At 50.7% G+C, this 18,250-nt stretch overlaps 9 protein-coding genes across 9 annotated transcripts; 2 read left to right on the top strand and 7 right to left on the bottom strand.

The window, feature by feature from the left end:
- Nucleotides 1–1,800: 1,800 nt before the first annotated feature.
- AA0111_g7828 (hypothetical protein) lies at nt 1,801–2,715 on the top strand (the record flags this gene model as incomplete). The annotated part of the gene is made up of 1 exon (XM_028654208.1): nt 1,801–2,715. One exon carries the CDS (start codon nt 1,801–1,803, stop codon nt 2,713–2,715), a length of 915 nt encoding a protein of 304 aa, XP_028504622.1.
- A 1,508-nt stretch (nt 2,716–4,223) lies between these two features.
- Nucleotides 4,224–4,325, bottom strand: AA0111_g7827 (hypothetical protein; the record flags this gene model as incomplete). The annotated part of the gene is made up of 1 exon (XM_028654207.1): nt 4,224–4,325. One exon carries the CDS (start codon nt 4,323–4,325, stop codon nt 4,224–4,226), a length of 102 nt encoding a protein of 33 aa, XP_028504730.1.
- Nucleotides 4,326–4,916: 591 nt separating this feature from the next.
- Nucleotides 4,917–5,297, bottom strand: AA0111_g7826 (hypothetical protein; the record flags this gene model as incomplete). The annotated part of the gene is made up of 1 exon (XM_028654206.1): nt 4,917–5,297. The coding sequence occupies one exon, from the start codon at nt 5,295–5,297 to the stop codon at nt 4,917–4,919; it is 381 nt and encodes a 126-aa protein (XP_028504731.1).
- A 1,648-nt stretch (nt 5,298–6,945) lies between these two features.
- Nucleotides 6,946–7,353, bottom strand: AA0111_g7825 (hypothetical protein; the record flags this gene model as incomplete). The annotated part of the gene is made up of 1 exon (XM_028654205.1): nt 6,946–7,353. One exon carries the CDS (start codon nt 7,351–7,353, stop codon nt 6,946–6,948), a length of 408 nt encoding a protein of 135 aa, XP_028504728.1.
- Nucleotides 7,354–7,608: 255 nt separating this feature from the next.
- AA0111_g7824 (hypothetical protein) lies at nt 7,609–10,274 on the bottom strand (the record flags this gene model as incomplete). Its single annotated transcript, XM_028654204.1, has 2 exons — nt 7,609–8,991; nt 9,051–10,274. 2 exons carry the CDS (start codon nt 10,272–10,274, stop codon nt 7,609–7,611), a joined length of 2,607 nt encoding a protein of 868 aa, XP_028504729.1.
- Nucleotides 10,275–10,827: 553 nt separating this feature from the next.
- On the top strand, nt 10,828–11,745 carry AA0111_g7823 (hypothetical protein; the record flags this gene model as incomplete). Its single annotated transcript, XM_028654203.1, has 1 exon — nt 10,828–11,745. The coding sequence occupies one exon, from the start codon at nt 10,828–10,830 to the stop codon at nt 11,743–11,745; it is 918 nt and encodes a 305-aa protein (XP_028504612.1).
- An 816-nt stretch (nt 11,746–12,561) lies between these two features.
- Nucleotides 12,562–12,894, bottom strand: AA0111_g7822 (hypothetical protein; the record flags this gene model as incomplete). The annotated part of the gene is made up of 3 exons (XM_028654202.1): nt 12,562–12,610; nt 12,727–12,827; nt 12,889–12,894. 3 exons carry the CDS (start codon nt 12,892–12,894, stop codon nt 12,562–12,564), a joined length of 156 nt encoding a protein of 51 aa, XP_028504734.1.
- Nucleotides 12,895–13,744: 850 nt separating this feature from the next.
- Nucleotides 13,745–15,554, bottom strand: AA0111_g7821 (hypothetical protein; the record flags this gene model as incomplete). Its single annotated transcript, XM_028654201.1, has 2 exons — nt 13,745–13,830; nt 13,886–15,554. The coding sequence occupies 2 exons, from the start codon at nt 15,552–15,554 to the stop codon at nt 13,745–13,747; spliced, it is 1,755 nt and encodes a 584-aa protein (XP_028504732.1).
- Nucleotides 15,555–16,348: 794 nt separating this feature from the next.
- AA0111_g7820 (hypothetical protein) lies at nt 16,349–17,925 on the bottom strand (the record flags this gene model as incomplete). The annotated part of the gene is made up of 2 exons (XM_028654200.1): nt 16,349–17,270; nt 17,333–17,925. 2 exons carry the CDS (start codon nt 17,923–17,925, stop codon nt 16,349–16,351), a joined length of 1,515 nt encoding a protein of 504 aa, XP_028504733.1.
- Nucleotides 17,926–18,250: the final 325 nt, after the last annotated feature.

The raw sequence follows: 18,250 nt of genomic DNA, 5'->3' as shown, positions 1-18,250 counted from the left end.
ATCGTATGCCCCGGAGATTAGCAGAGGGACTCCGACTCCGCTGGAATCGATAGTCTTTGCCTCCGTTTTTGGACTCTGCAACTTCACGATAGCGAATCTCCAACCTCACACGTGGCGCCTGATTCGACGGCTCATTCCATCGCTCGGTAAGACCCGGGCGATCAGTAGATCCCGTTCTCGTGACGACTTGCGGCTATCGCGACATAGTAATCAAAGGAGATCACTGGTGGTTAGTTTTAATGAGAGCTATACGATGCCGAGGCTGGGAATAATCAGACCGGGAGACAAGAGAAGCGATTTACACATGATAACCTTGCAGCAGGGAAGTCTGAGTGCGGAACTTGATGGAAGTCCCGCGGGCCAGTCTGAGACTGACGATGCGTGGAGAAGCGGCGGAACAGCTGAACCAGGCGTTGGCGGTGTTTGAACGCATGATACTCCCTGCGAGCGCGGATTGTCTTCGGCGATGTCGAAGTGTGGTGGCAAGAGCGCAAGCCTACAAGCATAGGTTTCCAGCTGGGTACCGGAGGATCGGAGTGAGTCTCGCTTGAACTGAGCCTCGAAACCAGGGAAGCTCTGCCGAGCTGAAGCTTTTCACTAACCATGCTTTCTCAGCGGTTTCAACAGCTGCTAACGTGATTCCAGTTCTTCCAGAGCGTAGACTAGCTGTCAAGATTGTGTTGAGCAACCGTTAACACCACCAAGTGTCAGACCCCGTTGTCGATGCCGGTGGCGTCGTCTAGGACGCATCACATCGTTCAGTGTGGAAAGTTTGCAAGACCCTAGAGATGCATCTATCGCCATCTCCAGTATTTTGCCCGCAGTGTCGCCGTGATGGCTAGGCGTTCTTTTTGACGAGCCTGCATAGACGGCCCGTAGCCTCGAACCAACATTTTTCGGTGGCAAAGCACTATCGGGTGCATGAATGTGCTGTCTGCTTGTGATTATCCTCAAGGTTTTCATGGTCAGTGTAGCTTCAGTCGCCATACATTTCGTTCATCTGGCGAACACAAGGTAGGTGGTAAAGTTTAGCTCGTGCTGAATGTTCGCATGCCATTTCGTACGAAATCGGTAGTTCATGCTCATACAATTCGAATTGAAGCCATTCGCCTTGATGGTTAATGTGAGTGCAGAATGGAAGTGCAAACAGTGTTTGTGAGGCGTCTTCTGCTTTTGTCGCTAGCGGTTCTTGGCAAACTCCAACGGCAGCCGCGAGCCTCAAGCTGACCTCTCAGCGCGACGGTGCACACGCGAAGGCACCAGCATCGATGGTTCCTTCATTCACGGCGGGGGCCAATGCACCTTTTCGCGCCATTGCAGCTCTCTCGGACGTATCTGTCAACCTAAGAACACTTTCGCGGCTTACACAACGTCGACAAACGCTGTGTTCAGTCTCCTCACGTGCCTCTTGTACCTGGACTCGCGATGACGTCAAAACAAGCCGACATCCCTTAGTATACAAATCTTACAGGCAATGTGGTATTCGGCCCGCTAGTCTATTCAGTACATCAACCACGCGAAGACTGAAACTTGAAGACGAAGTACCGAATTCTTCGGCTTCTAGGAGCAGCACTGAGGTAAGCGCGCACTTTTTTCTTCAACAACAGCTTATGTTCCACTTATGTTCGAAGATGAAATGTCGCCTCCCAAATCCGATGTGTATTTCGAACTTACATATGTCCATTCTATTCGGAAATGATAGATCACAAGGGTTTCCTTAATTCGACGTTTTCGTTTGTTTCATTTGAAATACTAGATTGAATCATAGACAGAGAACACCAGGTTGCCTTACCGGAACTTATGACTGATTGTATACAGCACCCTTCGCCCGCCTCAACTTCCACCAAACTCGCTTCGACCCTAAAATCCACCCTCAAACTCGACAAACCGCGCCATGAGCAGATTTGGAACATCCCCAACATTCTTACGTTTTCGCGTCTTGTCGCAACTCCTGTTGTTGGATATCTAATCATACACAACCACCATCTATACGCCTTCACTCTCTTCACCTATGCCGCTTTCTCCGATCTTCTCGATGGTTGGATTGCCCGGCGTTGGAATCTCCAAACTGTTATTGGAAGTGTCGTTGACCCCATGGCCGACAAATTCTTGATGACAACTCTGGTAACGTGTTTGGCAGTGAACGGTAGTCTGCCGATGCCACTAGCCGCACTAATTCTAGGAAGAGATGTCAGTCTGGCGCTCAGTGCATTCTACTATCGGTATGCCAGTCTGCCGGCGCCCAAGACGATGGCGAGATACTGGGATTTCAGCTTGCCGAGTGCGGAGGTACATCCCACTACCATCTCCAAGTTCAACACATTCCTGCAGTTGAGTCTGCTGGGCACGCTGCTTTGCACCAATTTGCTGCACGACCCTTCCGCCACCACATCTGCAGCGGGGGGTTTGCTCATGTCGATCCAAGATGCGCTAGGAGGTGAAGAAGGAGTTAAGACGATGATCCAGGGAATTTCGGCTGTCGTCGCTAGTACGACACTGTACAGCGGCCTCGAGTATACATGGTCAAAGAAAGCAGTGGTTATCTTGGGCGGAGATGAGGCCTTGAAAAGGAAGCAAGGTTTCCGTGGTAGAATGATCATGGCAGGTGGATACGGTTCTTTCATTGCGCTTGCAGCATATCTGTGGTTCAACGGCGAGGCTGAAGAGGACCTGAAGAAGGAAGCCAACAAAAAACTGGGTAGCAAAAGTGCATGATTGATGTTATAACAGTATTGTTATATCGTCCTGGATAGCAGGTATTGACAGTGGACATCGAATGTGTCGACACAGAAAGAAAAAATACGTGGAATATACTCTACGTTCCCCGAATATCAATTGTCCTTCACTTTGCAATCATCTCCTTGTGGTTATCCTCTCCATTATTAATGTATTCGTTCTGTAGCTCGTACCTAGATTTTCAGTGTCTCGAAGGGTAAGCATAGCGCGTGGTTTTATTACGATAGTATACATTACGCTCGTGGACATGCTGGTGCAAATTACCATAATTTTGCATTCAAACAGCCGTTCCAACCAACAAGCCACACTACAATCAAGCCATAGTCAACTTCAGCGAACTTGACTGTAACTTGTTTGCCAGCTAAATCTTACTGGTTTGAATCTTCCGATGTACGAACTGCACGTGCGACATACACTAAGTTTGTACATCGATATGAAGTGAATCAAAATGAGTCATTCTGGATCATCTCTAACAGTCATAGGTCGTTCGTGAGCCAACATTTAAGCCATGAAGACTTTCGCATGAGCAAATCCTTAGTTCTATCCTATCGCGCTCTACAACATAAATAAGGATGGGTCATTCCTGCAACGGAAGTCTGTCATGATTGACCTGGAATCGCTTATCTATCGCCCCGCATAACACCGTTTGTTCTGAGTATCTCTGAACGATAAGCAATTGTAAGTTTCTAGCCATTCTCTACACAAGATTTTATTCCTGATGACGAAACGGTTATCACTCGCCGTTCCTACTCTACATGAGGATATACCATGGCATGGTTTCGCCTATCTGATCACAGGCAATTTTAAACTACCTCAAAGCTCACACGTTTGACGAACGGTTACTGACTCGCTTGTAGCAATTTTCCAGTGGAGCTTTTCGCTTTATCCACATGGGCGATTGTGCTTGACGGCCAGGAATAACAGTCAAAGTTTACTCATAACTCCCAAAGCCTCCACTGGCAAATCTCTGAAGTTGCCTATAAAACCTCGAACCCTGCGCTAGTCGGTGCACCTGCATTGCAGATGTGGACATCCATCGGGCACGCGCTCATTACGACAACGCATTCTTGTTCTGCCTTCAAGACGATGTAACTGCCTGGCTTGCCCGCTGGATCTTCGCAAGGTATCTTTTTGTCCGCGACAAGAACACTCATGAAAAGGTTCAAAGGATCAGGGATCTAACCATACTCCAACAGCTCCCCTAGCTTCTGAATTGAAGGGTTTTGGTATGCATCAACTACCTTCCGCAGATTCTGCGCGCAATTGTCGTGGTTCGCTGGACCACCAAGTTGGATGTACCGCTCAGGAGAGCTGGCGGAGTAGAGCACGTCGTGACGTCCGGGAGAAGTGTCTTCAGTGATTGTCAGGATGGGGTTGCGGTGATTGTCCAAGTACGATTCTCCGACTGCAAGTTCCAGTTTATGGTGGGTGGATCGCGTGTGCGACATTGACATATAAGAAGGGAAGCCTGAGGTTGGAACAAAGGCCTAGGTGTCGATGACTTGACCTCCGCTTGTGTTGATGATCTTGATGGACTGACCAGCGCGCAAATGCTGTATGGCGCTAGACCAGGCGGGAATGGTGGGCATGATGCTTAAGGAAGCGTTGGATATAGAAATAGGTTGGGGCTGATAGCGAAGTGACTTTATTGAACCACTTTGAGGCTTAAATACTGTTTGATCTGCTCGCTGAAGACTCGAGCACTTCCTACGATCCGTTCGAGCCAAGACGCTAGATCGCGTCACAGGGCGTGGGGCGCGGGATGTGAGTATGTTGACGATGAGTAATTTTCATGTGCGGGACCGCGACACCTAGCTTAGTTCCATCGGTCTGAGACCGTCATTTGTTACGTTGCATTCGCCTGGAGCTGATCGAAGTTCGGGTATAGTCTCATGGATCACAAGGCGTATTGATCGGAAACGCTTGACGCTGCTCCATGGGTTGTTGCGACGCCTGGCCTTCTCCCCCAATAAACGACAGTTCATCAGAGACGAGTATTTGTGTGTTAGGAGAAAGTTTTCCCTACCACAATAGGTAGAGGAAAGAGGTTCCACTCTTTGAGACCTGCAATCCGATCACAAGCGACATTAATTCGCAGCACGGCTCCTCTCATTTCCTCACATGTCGAGACACATGCCCCAAGTTCTCCTCTCACACCTGGCTGTAGTGCTCTAAAGGCGCTACAGCTTCAGGAGCCCCATGGTTCCGGTGGGATCTTCAGTACCGACGATACCAACATCTTTCTTAAACCGCCACAGCCACTCAGGGTGATCCGCAGCGGTTTGGTTCCACGGATCATCAGATTCATATATAATCCAGCGCGCGTGATGCTGAATCTTCGCATCAGATGGGACATGGTAGCCTGGGTTGGATGGGGACATGGTGGCGAGGACCCAGCGCCTAAGGTCGTTGGCAAAGAGGCGGTAGAAGTTCGTGCCCATGGCCATGTGGCTTCGTGAGTGATTATCGGGCAGACCAAGGGTGGGCGCAAGCGGAGATGGACCATGAGCTGTCGTGTGGAAAGGGTCCTCGAGGATTCCGGCAATGGACGAGGGTTCCATGGGAAAGGGAGCAAGCAGCCCTTGGTCATCAACTGGCTGGACTGGAAAAGCTGCGGATGGGTTCTGATTGTCAGAAGGTAAGCTGGTGCGTAGCTTGAAAGCTGATAGCCAAACGTTGTTTACTCCGATCGCGTGGATAAGCCAGCCTGCGAAGCCTTCTAGGGTAGCATTGGGAGCATCCTCGATACGGCGGATGATCTCGCAAGCCTCTTGCTAGAGTTTCCAGTCCGGCAGACCAACGGACGTGTCAGCTTTTGCTTGTGCGAAAGCCCGAAGTTGAGTCTCTAGTGGAAATCGCTCGAAAAGGTGATTACGACCGCAGATTCGCAATGTTGAAATACCCTCGCAAGGGGTACGCAGTGGCCCAAAAAGAGCTTCCGTGGCGATATCTGGGTTCGACATAATGATGTCGCGAAGCCAAGACTCTCCATCATCTCGCTGCGATGTCGAAGGCCCGGTATCTGACAGCGCATTTCATACGAATATGATATGGCATGCTTCTAGCTGAACAGTACGAGCGTCCGGCGGTATTCCATTTAGATCGAGATAATTCTGTCGAAAAAAGTTGACCTCAAGCTTAAGGAGCTCGTACGCGCTGACAGACGTGGCGGTTGGCGTGTCACATGCGCGCAAAGGCCAAGGCGTCATCTTCTCAAGATGAATGAAGTCTACTCTGGAGGTCAGATTAACTTTTTTTGTGTATATAACTTACTGAATTAGTCGAACACGTACATGGCGGCACGCTATCTTCCACACGCTGCAATATATGGTCCTCGAACCCCCAATCACCTTGCTATTGCGCCATTGTTGCACCCGCCTTGAAGTGCTCCCCTAAGTGGTTCACCCGCTCCGTCCAAGTATGCATGACTAGGCTGCAGAACCCACACCTCGATTGTATATCCAGCGTAGAGGTCTTCCATCGATCTAGTGGGACATGTGTAGTGTCAACTTTGTGAACAAGCCTTAGGTGTTGTACGAGGTGGTCTTTGCGATAGAAGCTGCGCTCGATTTCATCTCGTGCTTGACAAGCAGAGTACTGATGTTCGTCGAGATGTGTATCGTCAGGAGATAATTTACCGCAGAAAGTACAGAATTGGTCTTCTTGCCTGGCCGATACCGGGATTCTTTGACCCTCTAGTGCACATATCCATTGCTCTAACGAGAGATGCAGGGCCTTTTCATGACGTTGCCAGTCGTACTTTGTCTTGAACGTCTCGACGCAAAAAGTGCATTGGAATGGTAAATCGGGTGCAGCAAAGGCTCTTTTGGAGCGGTCGTTTTTCTTCAGCCCCCGCTTGCGCGATCGTCGAATCGGCCCATTGGACGTTTGAGATCCAGATGAGTTGCAGTCCGACCGCGCGTTAGAGTAGGATGTGCTGGCACTACTTGCAGGAGACGATGGGTACAGCGTTTCTGAATTATCGTGCTCACCTTCGGGGTAGGGTCAGCTTGATTACGTGCATGCTTTCATTCGAGACATACTATTGGAGTAATCTGAGCCGGTAGTTACAGCGCGGAAAATACCACAAAACGATGCAGCCTCATTTTCTGGTGGCGATTCGACCCATCGTTACAAAGGATCTTTATGCTCAAGTCCAAGCTGCACTGCAGGCGTACCAGGTCTCGCAATGATATCAATTGGGCTTGTCTAAGTGTCGTGGACTTGCGGATGTTTTGATCCAGAGTCACGAGAAAGGCCTCGGCGACGAGCGTTCGAGAACCAGGTCGTGATCTGCTTGTGTTCTAGGCCGGTCTGCTGCTGCAAAAACTGCAAGTCATTGTGACGAGGATAGGGTTTGTTCTCATGGGTGAAGAACCAGGTTTTCAGAATGCGAATTGCTTCCTTGTTAATACGCGCACCTTTCTTTGAAGGCGTGGCACGATTGGTCGCAGGGTCGGTTGAGAGTGACGCATAGCGCTTGCTAGGATGACTGTGTAGGTTCTGGCTGGGGAGCTCGAAGTCTGATGGCGCTACTGCTGGATTATCCAGTAGCGATGCGGATGGTGCGATGAAGCCAAAGTCCTCAGAAAACTCGTTTTCGGTGAGGCTGGCCATCGCTGATACAGTAGCCAGACATACATAATGAAGTATGTAGAAGCAGACATCCAGAGTCGGCGCATTTGTCGACTCATCAGCGCTAGAGCGCAAAAGGTACTGTGTCCGTGCACTCCGTCTCGATGGGGTCATCAAAGTGAATCATACAGTCTGATAAATTCTTTTCGTAAAACATTCGTAAGTATTGGTGGTGTTAACAATGATAATATACAACACATGGTACTATACTACACATCATCATGCCCATCGTCCGCTCTACCTCAACACAGCCTTCTTCTCGTACGTCTCCACTGCCTTACTAAACAACTCCTTACACGGAACCCTCGACCCCAATCTCGCGCAAAGTAAGAACGCACCCGAAAGTTTTCGATGCAGCGAATATGTCTCTTCAGGCGGCGGCGCAAGCCTTTCCTTGACCATGACAGGAATCAAACCACGCACTCTGTCCGTAATAGTTTGGTCTCTGAAATCGTATATCTCAGGTCCACTGCCACTGAACGGCTCAGCAAGCGTGAGAACACTCTGAATATGAGCGTCGAGCATAGCGGGGCTCTCGCTACCAGTTAGGTAGCCGAGTTCGAGGGAGAGGTCGCGGATGGAGTCGCGGTCGCCTTTAGAGGCTGCAATGAGGACTTTGATGTAGGGCTCTACAAATTTGTCTGGATAGTCTCGTGAAGCGCCGAAATCTAATAGCTCGATTTTCTGGGCGGAAGCATTGTAGAGGAAGTTTGTCCAGTTTGGATCTGTCTGCATGAACTTGAACTCTACGATCTCGCGTAGACAGAGACGTAGGATCTGGGTGCCGATCCAATCGCGTTGCTCTTGAGTAAGGGTTTTGAGCTTAGTGACGCCGACGCCGTGCATCAGCTCTGCGGTCAGCACGGTAGGACCACAGGCTTCGGGGAAAACCTTGGGAACAGTAAAGACGTCTGTATCATCTTGGAGAAGGTCGCGGAAACGAGTTTGGCATTCAGCCTCGCGTGTGTAGTCGCACTCCCAACCTAGTTCTGTACGAGCGTTGGCAATGGTCTTGTCTAGGTATAGACCCTTTGGTAGAAGACGAGATGCTGTCAGCAGGAGGGATAGATTGCTCAGGTCAGAGTCGATGGAATTGGCGACGCCAGGGTACTGAATCTTGACAGCAACTGCCTGGCCGTTGGACTTGAGTACTGCTTTGTGTACCTGCCCAATCGAAGCGGCTGCGATAGGCACATCTTCGATGGATTCGAAAAGGTCACGCCAGTTTTCCCCAAGGTTGCTGCTCAGAACTTTGTTCCGTTGTGAAGCCGGCATGTAGTCTGCGCTATCCTGCACCCGCTGCAGTACGTCGTGGATCTCAGGCGGTAGCATCTTGATGTCTTGGAAACTGATCATCTGCCCCAGTTTGAGAGCGGCACCTCGCATGCGCGAGAGCTTTGCAACTAATATTTCCATATTGCCAGGACTGAGCATTAACGACCCAGTTGCTGACGCAGCGCCGCCGGTCGCTCGTCGGAGACCTTCACCAACAGCTCCGAGAGCCATGCTTGTGCCTAGACCAGCATACTGCCATATGCGACCGAACCGTGATGCCGGGACTCTCGATTCTCGTAGCGCATAAGAGGCCTTCTCTGGTTGTGTAGCTACCTCATTGGGTGACTGTTGTACATCTGTCAGCAAATCAGCAGGCTTCAGGCAAGCGGATATACGTTTCATACCTCAGACATAGCCGCGTTTGACTGCACGTCCTGGGCCAATTGAGATGCCAGATCTTCCATCTCCTTCGAGGTGGTTGCCGGCTGAGGGTCTTGTGTCGAAGGCTGGCTTTGCTGCTGCTGCACTGGCGCTACGGGCCTATCGTCAAGTGGATGTCTGCCGCTGGTCTTTGGTATGGGCCTGTCGTCGAGCGGGTGTCTACCACCGCTCTTTCGTTCCGCAAATTCCTTCCTCGAGAAGGGGTCACTTCCTAACATCCTTGCGACCTTTCTTGAATGGAAGACGTCTGTGTTGATACCCTCCGGTACATCGTCCACCTGTCCCTGCCCAGGCTTCGGAGGATTATAGAACACATCCTGATTTATTTGCTTGTCCTCTACATGCTCATCACTTTGCTGTCTCGTTCCTGAAGTCTTTGGTATCTGTGTTTGAGGGTGTGAGGCGGTTGTTGGTTGCGATTCGACCGACCTCGTGTAGAAGACGTCTCTGTCATGACCTTTCTGAAGCTTCTCGGTTTGTGGTGATATAGGAGTTTGTTGCGGGTCGTTCGCATGTGCAGGGATAGTTTCAGTGGCTTGAGTCGAAGCACCTCTAGGATTTCCGGGTAACGGTATCGTAGTCTCTGTGGACTCGACCGGTTTGATGCCTTCGTCTTTGTGACGGACCGATTCACCCTGGTCCTCAGTCAGAGGCTCCTTCGGCGCTTCGTGTACCGGCCTCTCCGAGAATGTATCCTGACCTTTCTCCTCCTGTTCGAGGGTTAAACCCTGGCTTGGTATCGTCCCGTCTGGAAGTGGTGATCTGGGGGCCTTTTTCTGCTCAACCTCCAGCTCGTCGGTGGGTGGAGGTTCCTGGGCGCTGTTCTGAGTGGATCGATCGTAGTGGTGATCTTGCTCTACGCCTTCTCTCACACCCTCTACTGGTATTTCCTTCTCCACCGTCCCTCTTCTAGGTATGTCGGACTGCTGTGTCCATTGTGTATTCGTCGCCCGGTCCGCTGCGGCTCTCGCGTAGGAGGGAGCTTCTTCGCTGAAGCGTTGTGAGAGGGCAATGGCAGCCGCTGCTGTGAGGGTGACGCGGTCCGTCTGACTCTTGACGGCTTTCGCTAACGACGAGGTTTTGTTGTAGGCATCCCACTGGCTCGATCGAAGCGCGATGTGCTTCTGTGCGACGGATTTCGAGGCATTGAAGAGTTTGGCGGCATCAACGAGCCGTCTGCCTGCCATTGCGATCGGATGAAAGAACTACCGGGAGATGCGACACATGACGAGAAGTGCTGGAGCGGTACGTAAGATGTGGAGGCCGTCGTGAATCCATCAAAGTTATGCGCGTCATAGCTGCATCAAGTTAGGCCCAAGTGCGGAAATGGCACGATTGGCTGGCTTTCATTCCGAGCAAGGGTCTTGATCGCCTGGTGGGGCATTCATACCCTCAACAGAGCGACCGCCTGAATTGTCATACTCACGCGATCGTATTTCCTAAAAACCCACCGTCCTTATTAGTCGCTGGACCCGGCCCTATGCTGCTCTTTGTCACCAATCAGGAAGCGTATCCATCTAGTAACACGAATAGACCAGTACTCGTGCCTGGTAGCACCAATCGGTATCCTCCAGACGGCACGGGAAGATAGCGACTATTTGGCCTATCAGTCTGGACTGATTCAAGTGAAAGATACAAGTGTTCTCCCAGAAGCCCTCAAAATACCCAAAACTCGCCTCGGAAATTCCACTCCAGAATCTCAAGTCGACCGCAGCCAACCCAAGGGAACGAACAGCAAACATGAAAATCGCCTGTCTCCAATTCGCTCCAGAAGTCGGACGCGTCCAGGAGAATATCAAAAGAGCCGATGACATCCTCCGATCCGCCGCAATACCCAGCGACCTAACCTGGCTCGTCCTACCAGAACTCGCCTTCTCAGGCTACAACTTCCAATCGCTCGAGGAGATCAAACCATTTCTCGAGCCCACCACATCCGGAATCTCCACGCAATGGGCACAGCAAGTAGCAAAACACTACAATTGCCACGTGACAGTTGGGTATGCAGAGGTCACCATCCCGGATACCAATCCCGAGGACAGTCAAACGCAGTATAACTCCACTGTCACTGTCTCACCAAGAGGAGAGATATTGCACAACTACCGGAAATCCTTTCTCTACTACACAGACGAAACATGGGCGTCTGAGGGCCCGGGGTCAAGATCACACAAACTATCCGACACTTCATCACCAGACTCGCCCTTCTACGCTGGCCAACTAGGTGACCTGGGGAAAGTCACTATGGGGATATGTATGGATATCAATCCCTACAAGTTTGTCTCCCCATGGTCTGATTACGAGTTCTCCTCCCTCGCTCTGTCGTCGCAATCGCCAATTGTTTGCATAAGCATGGCTTGGTTATGTCATCTTACGCCTACGGAACTCATGCAGGACCCATCACAACCAGATATTGCAACAGTAGCATATTGGGTCGAACGTTTTCAACCGCTCGTTGACGCTGGAGGGGAGAAGCCTATATTTGTTATCCTGGCGAACCGGTGTGGAATGGAGAAGGGTGTCTGCTATGCGGGTAGTAGTACGGTTTTGCGGATCGAGAAGGGAGTTGTTAGTTTATACGAAACAGCGGGCAAGAGCGAGGAGACGTGTTTGATTGTGGATCTGACCGAGCGGCCGAAATTCCAAGTAAGAAGTGGACGATGAAGGGGCAGAGGGCGTCAATATTGAGACTGGCTTCGTTTGACAGCTTGGCTAATCCAGACATGCGTAGGGGGTTCAGAGTTCGTTTTTCGTAAAGCCCTTGGTCGAAGGGACTTCTTTAAAGATGGCCGTCAAGGACCATGCCTTCAAAGAGGCGGCTGTGAGTCTTCTGGCACCGTCGGGAACACACAAGAGCATATATGGTGGCAGAAGTGTTGAAGGTGTTGTTGGAGGGGCCATGTTTGACTAGTTCTGGAACGACGTCAATGTCATGAGCATCATTGTTAGATACGAATACCGCAGTAATATACAGTCTTAACGGGAGTATCGTGTATGTGCAGTCTACTCAGGCTCATACGTGATGACGAGCCCAAAATCACTCTAGTGTCACCCCGCATTTGGCGTTCATGACAAGAGCGACGCCTTAAGCATTCCGCACCAAAGTCTTCAGCAACCAAAGCTCCACATCACGATCATAAGTACTCCAGCAATTGTTCGTTGCGACCCAGCATGTGCTTTCATTCATCACTGCCTAGGATCTAAACCATCATGAATCGATTCCCTTCATTCCCATTTACAGACCCAAAGCGCCATGAATGAGAGGTAGGTAGGTATCCGGTAACGTGAAAAGAAATACCACCCATAGCATCCCTCGTTTGCAGATGTACTTCGCTTAGAAGACTGGTCGCTCGGTTCCCGCCATGTGCGAAATTCCCAATGTAATCGCTCGTTTCGTGTAGAGAAGATTGTCGTTGCAGGAACAAGTAGTGATTGGGAATCGAGAATCGAGTGAGGGATGGTTTGTCGGGGGCGATACGCTTAGATACCGAGACGGGTCTTGCGCCAGTGTCGTCGCTTGGCGTTGTACCTGTGGGTAGAATGTCAGTCTCGTGCTCCCATTATCATATTGGGAGATTCCCGTAGTGTCGTCCAGTAGCGACGATCGGAAGCGGCGAGGATGTGCGTATCGTGAGCGGTGCGTACCTGATGGTGTTGCCGGTCCTCAGGCGAATCCACTGAGGGATGGGGCGGTTCTGCTTCTGCGCGCGCGCAAGCTTCTGCTTGGTGCGGAAAGACTTCTGGGACTATGAAGGTGTCAATAACGGATCCTAGACATGTTCGTGACCGCGGAGAGTGATATCATACCGGCATCTTGACTGCTTGTTGTGAGTAGTCGGATGTCGAAAGGTGTTGTCGTTGTCGGAAAAAAGCCAGAATATTGATCGATGTTGGTGCGCTTGGCAGGCGGCAAGCAAAACCGGCTAGGCTGTGTTGGGTGCACTAGCGGGGCTCTAGCGTCATTGCTGTCTTTATCACCTCTTATGCAACGACATCGACGGCTTGCTACTGCGAAGCCTTGAATTGTCCGAAGAGACGCGATGACACTGAACGATGTGACTGAGATGGTGTGCTATTTACAAGCTCAGCTTTGAGTTCGGCCTTTGCCGCTTGCACTTGGCTCTGCAACGTGACGCTGCACGAACATGCATGTCAAACGGTGCGTAGAGTCGCAGACTTCGCAAGGTCTGGGGCTTACAATGTACGCTTCAGGCTGGGCATGAAGAAGTGACTGCAGAAAAAGAATGGATAAAGGATGTTTCAGCTGACTTCACAATAAACTGGATGCGGGTAATCCCTGAAGACGAGACCTTGTAACCAAAGCGGCCAAAATTCAATTGCAATAACGGCGACATAAATTCTTAGTTTCTCTTTCCCGCCTTATTTTTCCAATCGGTCACGTCTGCTTGAAGTCGTGACTTTCTTTTCGAAAGCCTCTTTTACCCCAACACTCGTTGCCGCAGATCTCGTCATTCTACTTTTAGATCTACGCTTATCACAAGCTTTTGAGAAAACCTCATCCGCGTTCTTAAATGCGAATGGACCTGAACGATCAAGTAACATGCTTCGAGCCTCCAGCTTTCATCTAGGCTTATCCTATCCAATGAATTTTTGTTCGATACTATAATACATTGCCGACTTAATTGTCAGGCTTATCTTCAGATCACTCCTGCTGCGACATGTGTGTTGGGAAGTTGTAATCCGTGTAATCGATATGTACAAACGCGCGATCAACGTACGGTACACTCTCTGTATCGCCATTAGCTCATATACCTTGGAAGGAAAGAAAGGGACGAGAACTTACCAAGCACATACTGCAGACTCTCACCCAAATCATGGCTATCCCTCAAACTGAGGTTCTCATCAACCACGATATCTACCTCGACGTTCAGCTTGTCGCCCGCGTGGTAAGCCTGCAATCCTTGGATCCTCTTGATGGACTTTGCGAAACGCATTGTCATGTAAAGGAGAATGTTACGCTCATCCGCCGTGGCACTAGCGCCAGTCAAGTTGCGAATATGCTCCGCGGATGTAGCACTCCAGTTGATAATAACGTATGCGGAGAGCAAGATACCACCGAGTGAGTCGAGCCACCAAATCTTCGCAAAGTAGCCCACGAGCGGGAAGAGGATGGAGAAGGTGTTGAAGACGACATCGGTCATTGCGTCTTGGGCTAGTGCTTGAACGGAGGAGTTGCGGATGAGGCGGCACCAGAGCCAGCAGAGACCTTTGATGACGACTGTAGCGGCCATGATGGCCACAGCGGGGATAGTTAACTGTACGATTGTATGGTCAGGTCCAGAGAGTCTGGAAATGCCTTCGATGCCGACTTGGAAGAAGGACGTCATCATGATGACGGAGAAGATGAGTACACCGATAGGTTCGAGACGTCGACGACCGACCGGGTAGGCATATCTGTCTTGACGTGCGATCATCCAGGATGTAAACCAGACGATGGCTGTGGAGAGGAAGTCGAGGGCTGCATCGACCAAACTAGCCACCACGGAAAGAGACGAAGTCAAGACTGTGACAACAATCTTCATGATCAGGAGGGCAGTGTTTGCACTGAGGTTGACGTATAGCGCTAGCTTGACAATCGGACTTTCGGTGTCTTCGTCTTCTTCTGGAACCCAGTCTTTTAACTTGGAGTTGGCGATTTCTAGATCTTCTTCGTCTTCCACAGCGTTATCGTGTGCGAGGAGCGGGGTATTCTCGTCTGCTTCGGGGACCTTGTAGAGGTTTTTGGGTGTGCGCTTGACCATGGGTTTGTTTGCGCCATTGCCGTTATTCAGACTGCCCGACGAACCACTTCGCCCGTTCTCGCTGTAATAACCAGGTGTGTTTGTACCGTTCGTACCGTAGCCGGGAGTAACAGCGAGTGGGGTACTGACAGCCGAAGACTCTTCAGTAATAGTAGTGGGGATCTTGACAGCGCCGGATTCAAGATTCGTGTACTCTTGAATGAGGTTGTGCGGGAGTGAGGAATCGAGCAAACGGTCGATGTACAAGTAGTGCTGCAGAAGCTGGTTGTTACGCTCATAGTATTCCCGTATCGGCTTCTTCATGCCCTTCAGCTCTTCTTCCGTCTTGTAGTACTTTTCCCACTTGTACCTGGGATTGGAGTTGCCAATTAAGCGCTGGCTCCTCATCTGCGGCGTGTTGAGCACATGCGCACCTATGCTGCTCCTCCGATCCGAGTCCCGATCGTAAGGCATCATAAGCCCGTTTCTGTATGCCTCCAAGTCTTCATCGTCCGTGTCGCTGCCTCGGCGCTCACTGCTGCGTATTGTAGACGGCCGACGCGCACTGTTGAGTAGCGAAGGAAGGTGATGTCCACGCGTAGATATTGCGGAAGCTTCGTTCTGGGTAGGAAGAAAGAGCTTCGAGCTTGCTAGACGTGGGAGGCTGGATGAGCGCGGGACAGTCACTGGCGAGGGCGACTTGGGCGGTGGTGTGGATGGATAGTCTGGCATGGCTGCGATTGGGATGCTGTCACTGAAGAGGCGTGATTAGAGGGCCAATTTCTTCGAATCAAGGTCCTGCGCGTAAACGCGACAAAAAGAACAAGCCAATCTCGTGCCGTTCTCTTATCTCAATAGCGCAGCGCGATGAACTACGGCAGAAGACTTGAACAGGTAAATGCGTGCGCCAGCCGAATTGTCTTGAGATAAAGGGCGATGCGGAGCGTCAAAAGAAGATGTTGTGAAGCATTTCAGCCGTGTCAAAAGCCCAAGGGACTATATGGACCGTGGTGCCGCCGACGCGTGCGGGAATGCGACGAGCAGGTTCGCCGAAACAAGAGGGTCCTGCACCGGAGACGGGATCGACATATCTGAGGCCCACAAATCCTTGCACCTGCATCCACTTTAGCTATGGCCATAGCTTTTCACTAGCAATCTGGGGTTCGTGAGCCGAGACGCCATCACAAGATTTTGGCCATGGTTTCGTCTCTTATGTTTCACATAGTCACATATAGCTCGTCTAGAAGGCCAGTTTGATTCGTTTTCCCTACGGCATCTTCCGCTGAAACCCTGCTCCATCGAATTTAGCCCATCTAGCCGTTCTGTGCCCGCTCTGCTGAGGACCCACCTTGACCGGCAGTCTCAAGTAATGTATTCGTCCCCACGGTGGTACAGTAGCGCTGTTCCAGGTCTCAAACTCCTGTCTTGGCTGTCTATCACACCTCAGAGGCCGGCATACAATCTTAGACCCTTGACACCAATCTGCCCGTCATTCTCTGCGTGCTCTAGCCCGTACTCCAGAATGCCTATGCTTCGTTGCACCGCTCCTTCATGCCCAAGGCATCTTGCGTACACGCATCGATGAGCGCGCTGGAGATATACGGATGGTTGCGTATGCGCTCTCGACATTGCTTCTCGTCCTGGACTCGATGCTCGTGCAAGAAGCAAGAATTGGGCAGAGCCTCTTCCCACAGAGATCGGGCAATATGCTTGTTCTTCTTCTTGAAAACTTCGTCCCTGTATATCGCAACCTGCACGACAGCGACTTCGAAAGCGAAGTCTATATGTATCTTCTTCAGCTCATGCAGTAGCCTGGTAGGATCTTTGCATAACGGATCAACGTGAAAGATGGCCGCGGAAAGTACTAAGAACTGAATGAACGTGGAAGACTGCGGCAGATTTGCGTATGCAAGCTCAATCAGATCTTGGTCAGGATTGGAAAGCCATTCCCATGTACGTGACTGTGAAATCAAGGCAGTCAATATGTCGTCTCGAAACTGAGGGATGTCGTACTTGTCAGCGAAAACGTAGAGGCGGAGGAAAGAAGATCGCAGCAAGTGGTAATCGCCCTGCCACTCCAGGTTCTTCCCACATGACTCATCCATATCTACCCCATCAAAATAGCCCTTTTCGTCGATTGAGGGGGCTGTGATGGTTTTGTTCGCGAATTTCGTCGTGAGTTTCGGAAGGAGTGGCTCAGGCGCAGTCATGGAATCGCCACCTGACTGGGAATTGACTTGTATGTTTGCCCACTGCAGGAACATCCCGAAGGTCTGTTCGGAAACGTCTGTCAAGGATAGATTGCGATCTGTAGCCTCTTTGAAAGAACCCTCAAATGCACCGCGAAAGTACGGTGAGACGGCCGAAAGGTGATCGCGGTATACAGGAATGTCGACTGTCGCATCTGCTTCGCCGACACGCACAGTCACCATTTCGAAACTCATGGTTCTGTCATGTATGTCAGCTTTATCTCCAAAGTTGCGGAGTTGTCGGTATGTCATGTTCCTTACAGAAAGTTTGGGAGCATCTTGCCGCTAGGTGTATGACCAGAGGCCATCGCGATGACTAGACTTGAGCTGCGCTGAGCGTGGTGGCTATTCTCGATGGATGGTGGATGTGAGTTGACCTGTACGATATGCTTATATCGTATCGTTTCGCTTTTAAGCGAGAGAAGTGTAGTGAAGGTGAATCCCCAAGGCCTCCATAAGACACTCCTCACTCCTCGCTCGTCCTCTTCATCCTGGCTACAGTTAAAGAGCAGTCCCGTCCTGAAGTTCGCTTGCTCTGGCTTCTCGTCGTTCTCATCTGCGTCGTTCTCATCTTCAAAGTAACGCTGAGCGGACTGAGTATGCTCAGCTACTAAACTCTTGTTGCTACACTGCGAGACTAAGGTTTGGGCGGGATGTGTCAAGTAGAGCTCCTGTGGATTGTGGTCGACTCCTCTATGGACGTGTTCATGGCTTGTCCTCTCATCCCAGACTGGTACTTTCGAAAAGCCAATGCTAGGGTCTGCATTTTGACCGCCGGGTTGGATGCCGTATTTGTAATAGCTGAGATATTCTGCTGGTCTCAGCGGTGGTGTGCGTCCTTTTCGTTTTGTCATGCTGATGTCTAGAGTAGAAGAGAAGCATTACCTTGAAGACGTTAAATGTTCTCAGGGAATTCCAGTGACGTCTTGAGGTGAGCACTGAGGTATAGCAGGAAGGCGTGACGCATCAGTCTGTCGCCATCTTGAAGAAGGCACAACCGAATAGGACTAAACACGCACTCACGGCAGGCCAAGCTTGCGTCGACATATGAAGTCCTCAGATTCTGGGGAACAAGATGATAGATAGAGGACGTAAGACTGGCTAGAGGCATGAAGAACGCGCGAACACGCAACAGTTGCGTAGCGTATATCGAAATGTTATGTGAGAAAGTGGTGAAGG

The sequence above is a fragment of the Alternaria arborescens genome (assembly GCF_004154835.1).
Source record: "Alternaria arborescens strain FERA 675 chromosome Unknown contig_18, whole genome shotgun sequence".
Taxonomy (NCBI): Eukaryota; Fungi; Ascomycota; class Dothideomycetes; order Pleosporales; family Pleosporaceae; genus Alternaria; species Alternaria arborescens.
This window is presented reverse-complemented; position numbering and strand designations above follow the sequence as displayed.